General features: G+C 39.3%; 1 protein-coding gene across 4 annotated transcripts; it reads right to left on the bottom strand.

Moving 5' to 3' along the window:
* Positions 1–9,980: 9,980 nt before the first annotated feature.
* LOC103720424 (protein YIPF6 homolog) lies at positions 9,981–16,695 on the bottom strand. Of its 4 annotated transcripts, none has more exons than XM_039127881.1 (5): positions 16,102–16,695; positions 13,357–13,411; positions 11,108–11,182; positions 10,682–11,030; positions 9,981–10,345 (listed from the first exon to the last, which is right to left on the bottom strand). In XM_039127881.1, the coding sequence occupies exons 1-4, from the start codon at positions 16,600–16,602 to the stop codon at positions 10,774–10,776; spliced, it is 888 nt and encodes a 295-aa protein (XP_038983809.1). In that variant the 5' UTR covers positions 16,603–16,695; the 3' UTR covers positions 9,981–10,345; positions 10,682–10,773. The 4 variants fall into 4 exon arrangements, with proteins under 4 accessions (XP_038983809.1, XP_038983808.1, XP_008808335.1 ...); XM_039127880.1 differs by having other exon boundaries at positions 9,981–10,321; XM_008810113.4 differs by lacking the exon at positions 13,357–13,411.

The following is a 16,695-nucleotide window of genomic DNA, read 5'->3' as shown; positions in this document are numbered from 1 at the left end:
TCACCGTGGTCAAGTTGCCCTCAAGCACGACTGCGTTGGCCCGCAAAATAAGTCAAGTTTAATAAAAACCAGCTTAAGCCATCATCAACTTAGTCTCCGCAAAATAAAGATCTGGTATCTACCAGCAACAACTATTCTAGAGTCGGAATCTCTAATGATGAATTCTGCAATGTGGCTCCTGCCATCGCTCTCCAGGTACCCACCCATCCAAGTTGGCAAAACATAAAGATCTCTCGCCTCGCTAAATTTTGCTGCTCAAGACCCCAGCTGCGGGGACCACGGCACGTGAGGGGAGACGGAGGGGGCCTCCCATTCCATCTTCGCTTTTTACCATCTGTGGGCCCCATATCGGTCCACACTCACGCACCCTTTTTTTTTTCATTTCAACACGTGGGGAACACTGTGGCCCAGCCATTCATGCAGGTTGACTCCTTGTGGAGCCCGCCAGCGTTGGATGGACCACATCCAACAGTCACTCGCCACGTTACCCACCGTAATTATAGTTTCAAAACAGAGGTGAGAATCCATCCTGTCATCCTCCCTAGGGGCATGGATAGATATCTTATCTCTGCTGTCTGGCATTCACCCTTTCAAGAAGAGAATGGGTGTGACACCTATCAGGATCAAAAAAGAAATAATAAATATAAAAATCATCAGAACAGCTAAAGAATTTTGCCACTATTTTATATATATATACACACGTACATATATATATATATATATATACATATATATATATATATATATACATATATATATATATATATATATATATATATATAAGTGCCTACGTAATTGATTCCGACACTGGATACATGTCATGTATCTGAGATGGTGAGAAGTTGAGTGGCTATTGAAGAATAAATAGGAAAAATAATTGGTACTTGCGCATGGACTCAATCCTTCGAGCATATGCATTATAACAGTAGAAATTTCATATTCTATGCATCGCCTGGGCTTGTTTCTGGTATCATGGGAGGCGTGCTTATCTTTTATGTTGATGGATTCTTTATCCTCAGCAGATTCTTTGGATTCTATGGTATTCTGTTATGGTATGGTGCTGGAACTCTTGCAGCTTGTAATCTGCTGATGTTTTTCTCAGTCGGAATCTCTGTAGCAATATTCTGTTGTGCATTTACTTTCTAGTCTGCTATGAGAGTAAGGTCTGCAGCTATATTTGTTCTCATACCCTGCAACACCCTTTTATTCGCAATTTAGCTTCCAACTCCTCATCTTTCTACAAAAAAAAAAAAACTGAAAAAAAGTATTTTCAGCTCACTATATTATTATTTGTATATATTTTTCTGAAAAATTACTAAATTCGAAATTTTAGAACACTTTTGCTCCTGGTCTTGTCAGGTGCAGTCCAACCATATGCACCCCAAGTATATAAAAATTGTGCATCCCACTGCATATTTAAGATGTGAAGTTTTCTGAAAAAACGAGACTTCAGACTAACACGCGCGGAATTGTAAAGCTGGACCGGCATTTGGGTGACAAGAAACATCTATTCATGATAAAGTGTCCCTTTGCAAGAATCATCTGGTCATCCTTGAAAACACACCTCGAGTTCTCTAGGCTGCCGGCCTATCTTCAAGATTCCATAGACTTTTTGGCACCATAGAAAAATTAAAGCTGGCTTTTTTGAGAAGAGCCTGGAATCCGCTTGCCGTTGCAGTGTGTCGGCAGCTTTTGGTTGGAACGAAATGCTACAATCTTTTTTGATAAAAAATCTTCTCCTTCTGCAGTCCTCCATAAGTCAATTCTTGCTTTCAAACACCGGGGGAATCTTCGTTAAAATGGCAAAGCAAAAGAGAGTCATGATCATCATATGAATGCTCTTACTCCCTTAAACTTTCACTCATCCTGGTACTTTGTAACTTTTGCTTTTTTACCACCTGTATAGATTTTATACCTAATAAAAATTGAGGGGAAGCACTTCGCTTCCTCTCTTTTCCCTGCACAAAAAATAATAATATAAATCTTTTATTTGAGTTACAAAATAATAGGATAACCGGATAAGTTTGCGTATGGGATGGCTAAATTACTTTATGAATTGAAAAACAAGGCAATTTTTACCTGATGGGATCCCGTTCCAACCCGTAGATAAATTATTTTGATAAAAGAACAAGGAGGCATTAAATACGATGGGGAGCGACTGCTATTCGTCCTTCTCTCCTCACATTTAAGCTAAAGGAACCTGCATGCACGAGTATTTCTCACACTCCTCCGAGTCTTTTTACGTTGTAAGAGGAACGTTAAAATAAATTTTTCAGTCTGCGATACGTACTATAGGTCCAGCTAATACTTAGAAAAAGCTTGAATAAGTGAAAGCATCGCTCAAAAAGCCACTTAAATGATGCGGTGCATTATTATCCTGAAATATGCCATTTAATGAACAAAAATGATTGATAGGAAGATATCTGGGTGACTATATTTGCGTGATTTTTCTAAGTTGCGATGGTATTGCGTTACAGGAAGAAACTCCATGCCACATAGCGTGAGGAGATTGCTGCAAACCAATGGCTTGGTGGGACACTGTATATGCATTGTACCTTGTTTGAAGGGAAAATTTATTGCCTGCACTGTATGCACCATGTGGCCATGCATGCCGTCAATAACGGTAGCTGATTTTTGTGGGCCTCGTTAATCGAGTATGCATGCAGTGCAGGCAAATAATTTCTCCTTTGAAGGGTCGATTCCTGCATCTGGCTTTGGTCCTAAAAGGCATGCATCAATATTAAATGACAGTCATTTCCCTCCGCCTCTCTTTACCGCGGGCATCTTTTCTGTTTGCAGATAAACAGTGTGAACTGGCCGTGGCTCAGAACATCAAACAGAGCCATGTTTTCGAATGAAACAAGTTCACAGGTGGGGTGCCATGGAAGTCCCCGGCCGCTTTGGTTGGAGCTTGCCGGAGAGTCCGTGAAGGGATAATCTGGGGTGAGAGGTCAGTCTCTAGGCATAGAATGGATGGCTGCTGGCGACCAGCACCACGTGGACCTGAAACACTGGCCACCATTATTACAAAAGGATGAGGTCCACTACTTGTTCGCTCGAGGCTTCTTGAGACTTATCCTGGAAACCGTGCTCAATAGCAATGGCGCTTCTTCATTCTGCTGCAGGTCATGGATCTCCCTGTCTTACCACTGGAGGCATGGAAATTAATAAACTGCTGGTGGAGTTTGATTGGCATCTATGGGTTTAGCCTTCAATTTTTGACGCCCGGTCTATGTCTAATCTCTACCGTCCACATCACCCTTAGGACAGCCATCATGTCCATCACAAAACGAGCTCACGACAATACAGAGGGGCGTCCCTGCATGCATGGTTCAAGGGGATGAAATAAAGGAGCAGTATATAAATGCATCGATATTAAAGCAAACATGTAGAGGATCGTATAGTCTCTTCGTCACGACCATGAAAATGAAAACACCTGCATATATGTTCTCAACGGATATGATTTTCTCATTTAACCATGTACATGGTGGTACAGTTACCTCATCATGATCATGGCAACAAGCAATTTACACACCACTGCATACGTTCTCAATAGCCCTGGATATTCTTATGCAACATATAAAACATAGTATGGGTCCCTCATTCTGATCATGGCAATCCATAATTGAAACCCCAGCGTATGTTCTTAATGGATCTTAAGTATTCTCGCATGTGTAAGCAGATAGAAAATGGTACAGTTCCTTGATCATGATCATGGCAACTAACAATCTACCGGACGGTGTGAATACCCAATAATTAATTATTACCATAATTATCTACTCTTTTCTTCGATCTGTTTGATGTCCACTTTATATATATTCTTATTCACCAAGTATTTCATATCTTCTCTTCCTTACTCGACTACATACCTTCAACACAAATCAAGGTATCCTATTGAAACCTTCTTAAATCTTCACCATGTATTTTCATACTGACTCTATTAATTGTTCATCATTTCATCCTTATTTTATGCAACAACTCCTCTAATATATTTATTTTTTATTATTTTACAAATATATCCATCATTTCTACTCCACTCAACTTGGTATCATAAATTTTAAGACACACAACAATGTTGATAATATATCTATATAAAAAACACATCAATGAAATTTGCGAGAGATCATGAATTGAATTTGCTGGCCAATTGACATCTAAATAGCATCCTGACCGATATGTTGTCCCAGTTTTAGAGGTCCCAGCTTTTGGTAGTGAGATGTTGCTATGCATGGCTGGATTTGGTCCTCCACTCCTTCCTTCGGCCAAAAATAAATAATTTAGTTGTTGCATTTCCATTTCAAAAACATTACACTGTTACGTCAAGGAGCGAACGCCACCATCTGCAAATATTCATGTTGACAGCTGTGCGACAAACGTTGCACCTCGCAGATATTTCCTACGGATACATATTCACGGTGGGGCCCGCTAGGTATGACACGTGTTGACGGACGGTAGGATCGAGTGGATCCTGGACGCGTTCCGTTGGACAGCCAGCTGCGAGCTTCGCCTGGATGTCCTTCCTCAATGTCGTGCCAGATGGCGCCTTGGGAATGGCCTCCACGAAGAATACCCTGTATGTCCTCTTCTAGAGCAAGCACCACCTGAAATGGGCCGCTCGAAGATAATAACAGCTGCACATTTAACAACATTTGGACGGTCTTATTGGGCTGGATTTGTTACAAATGTTGTTGAACAAATCCGGCCCTTGTGACAGGGGTAGTATCTTACATGCGAACCAAGGATTTAGCTTCCTTAGTATGAATCCATGCTTGGATTGTACAATGATTGCTTTGAGATCCATACAGGCAGATGAAGGAAAGAGTTTAGAGTGTTTTGAGATCTAGGTTCGAGTTGTATCTTTCACGCGAAAGAATGTTAAATCTTCTTTCACGACATCAACCATTGGATCGATCGTCCTCTGTACAGATCTCAAAACACTCTAATTTTTTTATTTATATATCTATATGGATCTGAAAGCAACCATTGTATGGTCCAACCGTGGATTTGCATGAAGGAATTGGAAGCTGAATCCTTCTTTCGCTCATAAGATATAACCTAACCCCCTGTCCATTGACATACCAAACCCCAATGTTAATCTGGGTGTGTTTCAGCCTGGCTTGGGCCTTGTGGATATAAGATACCCAGTGTAAAGCCTGATTTAAAGCAATCGATCATAATCTGGAAAACAAATGGGCCACCGGGAGGCTCTTATGAGCAAAAGTGGACCGAGATTAAGGTGCACCATTTATGGGCACAGCTTATTTGATGACCTCTTTGTAGCTTGTCAACCCACGTACCCAATATCGCCACCATGAAGCCAGCCTTCTTTGTCCACACTCCATGGTCCGTTTCGTTGCCTCTGCCTCACTGAGATACCCTGGATGATTGCATCAAGGCATCAAGCTATGGTCAGTACCCACCCCCACCACCATTTCTTCTGGCCCCTTTCAAGCAAAACGATGGTTAAGCCCATCAAGCTACTTTGATTGTAATGATTGTAGTTAGATCCTTTAGCAGAAGCTGTACGATTGCAGTCAAAAGATAGAACCTTTAGCAGAAGCTACACGATTGCAGTCAAAAGAGAGAACCTTTATGAAGAAAAATAACAACTGGTGAGGCTGCAAGCAGGCCAGCAGAAGTGATGCAGATTTGCTAGAGTTGAGGCTTGGAGATCTAAACAAATCCACTGTTTGTGTACGTTTTGCTTAACACCATAAATGCCATATGTTTCAAAAACAATGCAGGCAACGCCATATAAAAAAAAAGCCATAATGTCTCATTAAAAATATAAAATCTCTCTTTTAGAGAGGAGTTGTGGTCTGAAGATAATACAGGGCTTGTGACTCCATATGTACTTTCCGAGAAACTTTTGTAGGTAAAACTTCTAAGCAATTTAGAATCCAATTTTTAGGCGAGCAGGCCTTCTGTAACAAGCACTTTGCTTAAATACGTTATCCAATAGCCTTTTTTTTCCTCAAAAATGTTGTCCAGTGGGGGTATGTACGCAAAAAAAACCCCATTGAATTTCTGTTTTTTTTTTTTTAATGTTTCTTTCTTTTTTTGGAGATGTGGAATGACAGCATCTATATGTCATATATGTATTTATTTTTAAGGTCAGATTCAGGCTATCCCCGAGCTTACTCTTATAGAATTACATCTTTTCGAGGGATAGAGTTGCAGACCTTTTATATTGGAGATCCCTCCCTGTTGGCCATTCCCTGTGCTGGAGGGTCAACAGATGCACCATGAATTGTAGCTTTTATCAAAGTAAAATGCTTTTAGGTCCGTCCAATTTTATTATCGATATTTTACTTGCACTCTTGGCATGTAATTACGCATGAACAGATGGATGGGATCCATGAAAAGATATAGTAGAAAGCACCAAGCTTCGGAATTGAAGAAAAGGTTTTTTTTGTTATTATACAGTTGAGATATGACATTATATATATACCATTTATTGTAACTCAGAATCTCATCCAAAAAATCTAGTTTAAAAGTATTGTATAGATTCCTTGATCATGTATATCCTAAATCTGCATAATGCAGAACCGATATGAAATAAATACAGTGAAATAGCAAACCAACCTATAACATGTATGTACATTCAAACTCTCTTACTCTATTCCATCCGCCGCAAATCCTAAACTATTATCTTTTGCTTTCTCTGGGTTTTTATCCACTTACTTCAGTTGAACAAATTACATCATTTGACAAAATTTAGATGAGGCCAACCAAGTATCACAACTTTGCTAACTCCCGTAAATTGCACTCAATGTAATTTGAGAAGCTGATACGTATCTTGAATTTTTGGTTTCCACTTCGTTAATCTCTTTATTAAACTTTGATGAAAACATGTTTACAATCTTGACTAATATATCTCTAGCAAAAAAAAATCTTGACCAACATATGCCTCATAGGCAGCGGAAATACGAGCATGTGCTATTGCTAGAAAGCTTGTCCAGCAAGGATATAATTTTTTTTTCCAAAACCAATACATTTCTATACAAATTTAAAAACACTTCGGATATGGTGACAACACCTTGACTAACTTGAAGAAATTAATGTCATTTCATCGCTAATGGCAGCCAATTTCCCCGTAATATCATGGATATTTCTCTTGAGTTTCTTACTTGTTTTCCACATTGCTCTGTCTAAGCTTTATATCCGTTATTACAGCATCGTGCATATTTCTTCCCTTTTCTATGGTAAATTGAATATATTATCCCATTCATAGGAATCAAAAATTAAAATATTTAAAAATTCAGCAGAACTATTTATTGTGGAGTTTCGTAACATGGACACTATATGATTGGCCTAAGCCGCTACCCAATCAACTGCACTGTTGGCTTTCCTGAAAATATGTGTTGCCTCAAAAAAGAGCAAGGAGCATACCATTCACCAACAATCCTGTATGAGAGAGTGAGATATGGTATCTACAAATGTTGAATCTGTAACCAACCTAATAACTATCAAGAAGTTCCTACCAAAATATGTGCACATTTTTCTTAGGGGATGGTTGATATCGGTTGATCGTTCCAAAATCAAGGGTGATATGGATGATGGTAACAAGATTATTGAATTTGGTTGCACCATGGTTGTCCTACGTAGTAATAATCCTAAATCACTCTCATTCCTTAAATCATCACCCAACCTAGTGATTAAAAATCCGTCCTTGAGGTCATGTATCTAAGATCACCCTAAGGCAATAATCTTGGATCAACATTTAGTGACAAAAATGCCCCTCATCCAGCCAAAAATTGCTATATCAATTACCGAATTATTATAAAATGTTATATTAATATTACATATATTGTGCTTATGATATACAGCATATCATGATATATTACTAATGATATTATTGTCATATTATTATTCGATTATAATTTTAAATTATAATTAAAAATATATCATTGTACTTTATTTTTATATTATAAAATTATTTAATATGTTACTTCTATTTACCTTATTTTCCTAATCAAAATAAATATTAGTATTAAAATAATACATTATAAGCACATATGAAAATATTAATTCTATAATAATAATTAATATATTTTTATAGGGTTAGTAATTTATTGGATAAATAAATATATTGTTATGGAAGACATTAATAATTTATTATAATATATTTTATATGATTAATAAGTATATTTTATGGTATATATTTGTGGTAGTTTTGGTATTATACTGTCAATGATCTCGGATTCTCATGAAATACCAAATAGGTCACTTGCGGATATTCAAAAATCTTTAACCAGTAGAACATAGCATATCAAACATAGTGATCTTTAATCATTAAGGATCAGATTACTCTGAGATAAAGATCAGCAGTGAGCTAAGATCACTTTGATGATCCTATTTAGGACATCAAATGCCATCTTAATGTCTAGCACCAATCTCTCTTCTATTTGCCCCACATCTAATTCCCAAATCGGCAATCCTGGTTGAGCGGACAAGGCCATTGGGTTGGGTTCGGTCAATCCAGCTCAAACCGGCGCATCGTTGGCGACCGAGTCCAAGAACAACTAAGCGCGTTGATATATTTATCCTTACCCTACATCAATATATATATATCCTTCCACGACAAGGAAGGACGGAAATCCGACAAGACCCGTTCAAACTTTGCCCATTGACCAATCCAAATCCATCAGAACGTCATGAGCATCTTTATATATATATAAAAACCATCAATCGGACGGCTGACAACGTAAACCAGAACATCCTGGCTTACATGGCAACATCTGGCTCCGTACACCATTGATTTATTCCTCGCAACCTATCTAAGACGGACTACCACTCCCCCACGTCTCTTTCCGTAGCCACATGGCAATTTCCCAAAGCCGGGCAGCTTCTTACTTCTGCCGGCCAAACCTTTCTACTACCTCTCCTATATAAAGCCACACGCCAACCGTCCAATTCCCCTCGTATCACTCAAAAATCTCCTTCATGCTTCTCCGTTGGCACTCATCAATCATGGCTGTTAAGAAATCACGACTCCTTGGTCGGCTAAGAAGGGCAATTCAGAAGGTAAAGTTCTTGTTATCCTTCAACACTAGCAGATGGTTCTTGTCTTATCTCTTGGGTTCCCCTGCGGGGCCTCGCCGGCTTAGCTTTAAGGCCCAATCGGGACTTCTGGGCTGCACCGAGGATTACTACGAAGTCGGCTCTTCATTCGGTCCCTCGAGAACGACGAGCACAGCCTCAGGGGTGTCAAGGAGTTCCAGCTCGGCTTCGGAGATCTCCAGGACCGTAAGTGGTGCATCGACGGGCGATGATGTTGATAAGAGGGCGGAGGTCTTTATCGCTAATTTCTATCGGCACATTCAGATGGAGAGGCAGGTTTCTCTGGAGCTGCGGTACTGGAAAGAGAGAAGCTTGGAGAGGACCAGCTCAGATCGATGAAAGTGGATCTGATCGAATGGAAAAGTGAGACGAGGAATTCTTTCCATTATTATTTCTCTCTCTTTCTCAAATAATAATAATAAAAATAATAATAATAATAAAAAAATCGTTCTTTCTTTTGGTTTTGGGTTTCTATGTGATGGCGTGCATATTTGTTGTTTTGGGTTCTTTTATTGAGAGGGTGGCGGTGGCGAGCGCATGAATTTTAATGGCTTATGCCTCATGCTTCCTTTGGCATGCTCTTTTTCTCGTGTTTTTTTTTTTGGGGGAGGGGGGTTGGGGGGGGAGGGGATTTCAGTTTGGTTGTATGTTGGTACACCATTTGGTGAATGACAAAACTTCAATCTTGTTTGCATTTTTCAATATAATATGATATATAAATTTATCGAGTATCATTTATTTTTCTATGCAGTATCTCATCTAAGGTACGTTTCGTAAGATTTCATCCCTATCCCATGTCTTGATTTTGACAGAAAGAGGAACTAACATTAAGATTTGCGAAAGCTGGATGGATTAAGCTATCGGCCCATCTCCAGCCATAGGCCGGGCTTAGCATTTAGTCGGGATAAAAAAAAAAATTGGAGTTAGGTAATTGGGATGAAAATCCTATTAAATTTATAGATTGGGCCAGTACAACAAATAAAATTATAAAATTACAAACTGAGATTTATGGATTAGACCAGAATAATAAATAAAATCATAAAATTACAAGTTGGACTAGACTTATCCAGGAGCATACACTTAGGCAATAGTCTAGTGATTTTTCTTTTTTATAGAGATCTAGGAGGAAGAGTGAAAAGGAAACTAAAAGCCGAAGGCAGTAGAATACTTGGGCCTCAAGTTTCTGGGATAGAAGGCATGCACTCCCCTCCTCCACCCGCTCTTTTGTTGTTTGGGATTCTTGTTCCACCCAGTAAGACTGCACAACGACAAAAATTACCACCTGGATCGATCAGGGACCGTCCAAACACCCGTAAGTCCGTAACAACAGTAATACATACACAATCTAGCTAATCTTTAACCATCTCAAAGCAACAAACTAGAACGTACAGTTACAATCTCAACCAAATGTGCAAAATATTTGGAAATGGTATTTCTTTTCTAGCCTTCAAACGGCTTTTCTTTGATGCAGTTTATTATAATATTTTTAAAATTCGCAGAACAGATGCCAACCACTTCACTATTTTAAGCCGAAGAGGGCATCATGTTCTCTAATCTGACAAAAAATAAACGAATATGGTTAAAAAGAAAGAAGTGACAAGGTAGTGATCATCTATACCTGTATATGACTAAATTTTGATCAAAGAGAGGACACCAAGGAGCACAAAGTGTGTGGCTCCCCAAGAAGCGATCAGCAACTTGTGGTCTCAATCAATGGCAACAATCAGAAAGCCAACGGATATATACATGAGGAAAACCGGGTACAGGGCCAGGGCCTTTCGCCGCGGCGACACAGCTGTGCTCATGAAAGGGTACGCAGCCCAGGAACTCCACGAAAATGTAACCAACACAACCATCATCTTGATGATGACATTGATTCCCAGCAAGCAGATTAGAGCTCCAACGTCCAGAGGAAACAGGCAATATCCCAGAAGACTCAGACTCTGAAAGAAGATTATGTGCCCACCCTGTAATAAGACAATAGTGAGGTGATTCAGATGTCTGCTGATAAACAAAATGTAGTAATAAAAGAAAAGATGCATACCAGCAGCAAAACATTCAACGTCAGAATTATAGCACCAGCTGCAAGTACTGCAAATGCGACAGCAAACACCTCCGACTGGAATTATCAAAGACAAAAGAATCTAAGATGTAAGCAAATGCAAAATATTTCACATGGAACTTGACATACAGTAAGTAAATTTAGGTTGAGAAGCAACTCTTCATTTGGGCAGTATAAATGGGAAATTGTATAACCATATGAAATAGCCATATAAGAAAGCATAAACATCTAGAAGTTCCACATCTTGTCTGGATAATTACATTGCATCCTAGAAAGTGGTCGCTGCAAGCTGGCTTCAGAAACTACAATATAAAATTATTAATGATAAAAAAGTAACCTTTTCAACTTCATTTTCTTGATAAAGAAATGGACAGCTACTCTCAGTCAAAATTCTCTTAAACTCTGCTCCTCATGGATCTCTATAGCATAAAATGTGTAACCCCTACCTGCACACAGCTAAAGGCGTGTACTGCCCCTACCAACCCTTCACTTCCAGATCCACTGCCAATACAGTATCTGCAACCTTGTTACCTGCCCGATACAGCACTCTGGACTCCAAACTACCAGCCTCATCACATTCAAACCTTTGCCCGGAATTTTCTTCTTAAAAAGAAACAGATAGAAAATGGATGTCAAGAGGATGATCAGTGGTGGCAAGCAAGAAAAGAATCAGGCCCAAGAGCAAAAGGGAACACCAGCGGAGGTATGCAGGGAAAGAAACAGAAGAAAAGAGGTACAAGATGACATCTGAGCACGTAGATGACTATGACAGCAGAACTTAAGCACAGAAGGGACTAATGCAGAAACACAGGTTTACTATCAATGTAAATTGCATAGCAAAAGAAGCTCAAAAAACAATTGCTTGAACTTTAAAACTGTAATATATATGACTTCAACAATTGTATGCAGAGAAACAGATTGATAAAAATTAGAAGAAATGCAAAATTGAACACCTGACAAATATTCTTCTGAGGCACTAGAAGAAGCAATAAGAACAGGTAGCAAAAAAAAAAAAGGAACTGTTAAGTGTGCTGATCCATGTCATACAGGATTACAGTCAAAGTACTGAGTAAAATTAAAAATATGATTGCTGAATAAAATGGCTATTTGATTGATACCGACTGCACCAATTAAAACAGGCAAATATATAAAAATAATTAGCATTGAGCATGTTTTGATGCACAATATTGTTGTCTTCTCTTTTGATATTGATATACTAAGACAGTGCATCCTGCAGGAGTGTCTAGATAAGCTTATACTGACATTCATTAAAGCTTAGTGGACAAATTTGCTTGAATGACAGTAGACAGAACATCACAAAGGGAACTAGAGATAACTGCACGATAGCCTTCCAAAGATATTAATATCTGTGACAGTTTCAGGTTGTTACATGCACTTGACAACCAATTCGCAACAGATTTTCATGAGAAGGAAGGGATAGACCAACAAACAATTACCCCCACTGAAACAGGAACCATAATGTCAAACCTCTTATAAAATACACAAGTCATGTGCTGCAACAATCACCTACATGACACATTTCCCAATGACATGTAACCACCGTTAATTAAAAACAACTTTGGCAACATTACATATGCCTGAATGAATTACTTCATGCATAGTGCATTACAGATTATGAATGAAAAGCAGAACCCTTGGAAAAAGGTTAATCAGAGGGGATAATGACACATAAGATAATTGGTCATAGTGATAAAGTGCCTTTGGGTGTGAATTAAGTGACAGCAGTAATACATCGCAACACCAGTCAGGAATTTAAACATCGTTTAGATCATGAGTATCTTGGAACCATCCTCCAATGACTTCTAATTCCCTGCTTTCCTGATAAGATTGATCTAAGCCCATGTAGTCAATTTAGTTCTATCATTGACCTGCTTGGACCATGAAGAACACCACTCTGTGTTGATTCAGACTAAAGACTCCATTATAGTTGGGGCTCACAGAATAAAGACAAGTTCCGGTGACTAGCATAGTTTAAATGCTCAAAACTCTTTAACATACCGTATCATAAAGGTATCAGTTTCCTAATATTCAGTATCCATGAAACCAAGGGGGCAATAAGAAGAATGCATTGCTGCCTTATGTCTGATGATTACCGACTTTCTGGAGTTTCACAAAAAGCTCAATAATTCTAGCTGAAAAATGTACAGGCATAGAATACTCCAAGGCGGAACTCAAGATGACTCTATAGAATTTCTCACTCTTCCAATTACCTTTTGCTCTGTCAAGAACTTGGCTCACACCAGCAGAGGGCCCAGCTCCCTTTCCCTGAGATCAAACCCCGTGATATGGTTATCTCTCAAGTTCACCTTCATGAAGCTCTTAGTCAAATCAATGGTTCAGATTTAATAAAACTATTTTTTTTTTGGTACAATGGCTGATCACCCAACTCTAGGATAGGTGATGCCAACTGAGTCACAAGTGAGACAATAAAACTATTTTAAAAAATCAAAATTGTGCTATAATGGCAAAAATCTACCCTTGGACATGTGTCCAAGTTCTGAAAGTGAATCCCCAAGATATACAGCCTAATAATTAAGGAGAGTACAATAAAAGAAGCAAATAAAATAAGATATTCCGCAACCAAAAAAAATCACAATCCAGCCCCAAAAAGCAGGAGGTAATTACAAAAGACTCCCTAAGACCAAAAAAAGCATCATTCATCTTCTTCCAACCCCTCCACAAGGTTGTACAAGCACTTAAGCCAACCATGTCATTTGAGATGGCCAGCTCATTTCAGGGAAAGGCATTAACCTATCAACTTGTGATTCACGTTTCCGTTAATTGTCAGCACATAAAAGAACTAAGATCACAACAAAAAGGGCAGCATGCATCTTCTTTTAACCCTTGGCCTTTTGCCCAAGATTATCAGTCACTTAAGCAATTGATTCTATTGATATGCCTATTTATTTCAACAACGAGCACCTCACTGAGGAAGTGTTAACTTATTCAAAGACAAATCTTTTGAGAACTAAAGCTAGGAAGGGGGCCAATAAATATGGCTACTTAAAAGAAATTTGCCAAAAACCACATCTACCTTTCTGAAAATAAATATGAAAAACAAGCTCTTTTTGTACAGTGTTTATAAGATCAGGAATCCAATATGACATCAATAAATACAAGGAGAAAGAGCAAGACGCCTGCAATCCCCTTAACAAGGTAGAATGGAAAATCAAGATATAAACTACAGAGCAAACAAGAGAAAACACAAGAACAGCTAAAGTCCGTATAAGTAAGATGTAACGAGAACAACAACCTCATAGCTTTGATGTGCAGCAAATCAGACAATGCATCTTCAGTCACCTCAAAATATCAGCACTTGTTTTTCTGAAATATCCGCTTTTCATATTTTCCACTGAGCAACAAGGCAAAATGCTCCACCTTTCTAACTTCTTTAAACCTCTCACCAACCTGTTCCACACTAACAGTAACGACCAACCTTTCACCTTTCTAGAATAATTAGAGGACACTTAAGAAACTTCAAGACCCAACCCCAAACTTTACTTGTGAAGTCACAAAGCTGTAAAATGGAAGTTTTTGTCCTCATGAACAAAAATTTCACAAAGTTTACTTTGTTCTCTTCTTAATAGTAGTTTTCCCACCTTAGGATTTTTTTGAAGATTGCTCCAAACATACGTAGGCAAGCCAGACCAAAAGTTGGGTCAAGTATGATCTCTGCGATTCTGAGCATCAGGTGAGAAAAGCAAAAATATATAGTACAAAATTTTGGGTTTGGTGGGCTATCTTTTTTTTTTTCTGGTAATGAAGATCAGAATAGGGCACCTTCTAAATTTTACATGATGAACAACATTACTTAATTTCTCTTCATCTAACTCCTTCTCAAGCTCCTCTCCGAAAACTATCAATTACAGTACTGTTCAAACTTCCATCTAAACATTTAAGGCACCACCTATAGTAATTTATTATCTTCTAAAAATATCGCTTTCCCCAGTCTTATATAAATTTAATCCTTCTCCTCCCATTTTCCACTTCATAAATGAAGTTAGCATACTGATCTCTGTCTCTCAACCAAACCATTCTTATATAAAATCTCCAAGTCAATTCTCCACCTTTCCTGCTCCTACTTATAACACAATATCTCTTTTAATCACTATCAGATTCCCATCTTCTCTCACCATTAGAGACGCATATCTCTGCTAGCATTTGATTGCTTGAATTTTAATCCGTCTCTCAAATGCCTCTTTCCTCCAAATTCCTAGACTTCCTTTCCCAACTTTAGAGTCTTCTACCATTAAACTTCAATAGATTCCCTCCCCTTCCTCCAACTACACCCCTAATCCAACTCTAACTCAGAACAGACCAACCTCATGCATCCAAACAAGAAGAGTTGGACAGTCTCAATTGTCTAACAAGAAATTAAAAAGAAAAAAAATGATCCGATGTAGGCCAAGCAAGTCAATGGTCAAGGGTAACCATCAAACAAACCATTCCATTGTCATTCTTCCTCAGTTTCTTTATACATTGAAAAATAGAACTTTTAAACAACCGTTTCGGAGACCATCCATTCTCAAAAAACCAACAGTATCAGAAACTAAAATTCACATCCAAGAATCGCCATTTTTGCGCATAAACGTTCGCCTGACAGTTTCAATACCCTAATATCATTATTCTTTTACCAATTCCACGTTGTCCCTTAACCATTATTCAAGAAATACTATTCCATCAAAAGGGAGAAAAACAGAACTCTATTGTTGTGGGTGGTAATATCTAATGAAGCAGCCGCTGTATTCCTCAAAGATCTAGGCGAGAATGCAATAACTGGAAGGAATCAAGAAACCAATTTGCAAACACTTTAATTAATATTTCATTCCTTTTTCTTAACAAACAGGGATATTTTAATGAAGATCCTTGTGTTCTTCCAAGATCTAAACAACAAATATACAGTAGATGGAAACGATCGAGAAAGAAAACATAAAATAATCTGCGTTTTTCCGTACCTTTTTCACCGAGGCCGACCAAGAAAGAACGAGCCCGAGAAAGATGATGAAGAAGAAGGGACCCCACAGATCCCAATCCCTGAGCGCCTTCCCCGGATCCTCCCGGTTAGGGTTCGGGAACACCACCAGCTTCAGGTTGGTCGCTATCCGAGTGAGATCCCTCTTGACGGTGTCCCGGATGGGCTCCGTCAGCGTGTTGGCGGGCGGCCCAAATCCATCGGCGGCAATTCCCTGGGGGGAGGATCCGGCAGAGAAGGACGGGACAGCGAAATGCGGCGGGGGAGCCGGCGGCGGCTTCTTGTTGGAGAAGGGTAGCGGGGGGAGGGCGGAGGGGACGAAGGGGAAGGAGGAGACGGGGATGGAGGCGCGGGGAGGGCTGGGTGGACAGGCGGGAAGGACGGTAGCGGGGCCGGACTGGACGCTGTCGTTGATGAGGTTCTCGATCTCGTCAATGTCCGACTGGGAGGAGTGGTGGAGGGGGGCGGCACCGCCGTGAGACATCTCGGCGTCGGCGGAGGAGAGGTCGGAGGAGGGCGGATCCGAGGGAATTCAAGGAGCCAAGAACCCTAGAAGAAAAGAGGTTGCGACAATAAG

Source organism: Phoenix dactylifera, chromosome 7 (genome assembly GCF_009389715.1).
Source record: "Phoenix dactylifera cultivar Barhee BC4 chromosome 7, palm_55x_up_171113_PBpolish2nd_filt_p, whole genome shotgun sequence".
NCBI lineage: Eukaryota > Viridiplantae > Streptophyta > Magnoliopsida > Arecales > Arecaceae > Phoenix > Phoenix dactylifera.
The sequence above is the reverse complement of the archived record's forward strand: the minus strand, read 5'-3'. Positions and strand labels throughout refer to the sequence as shown.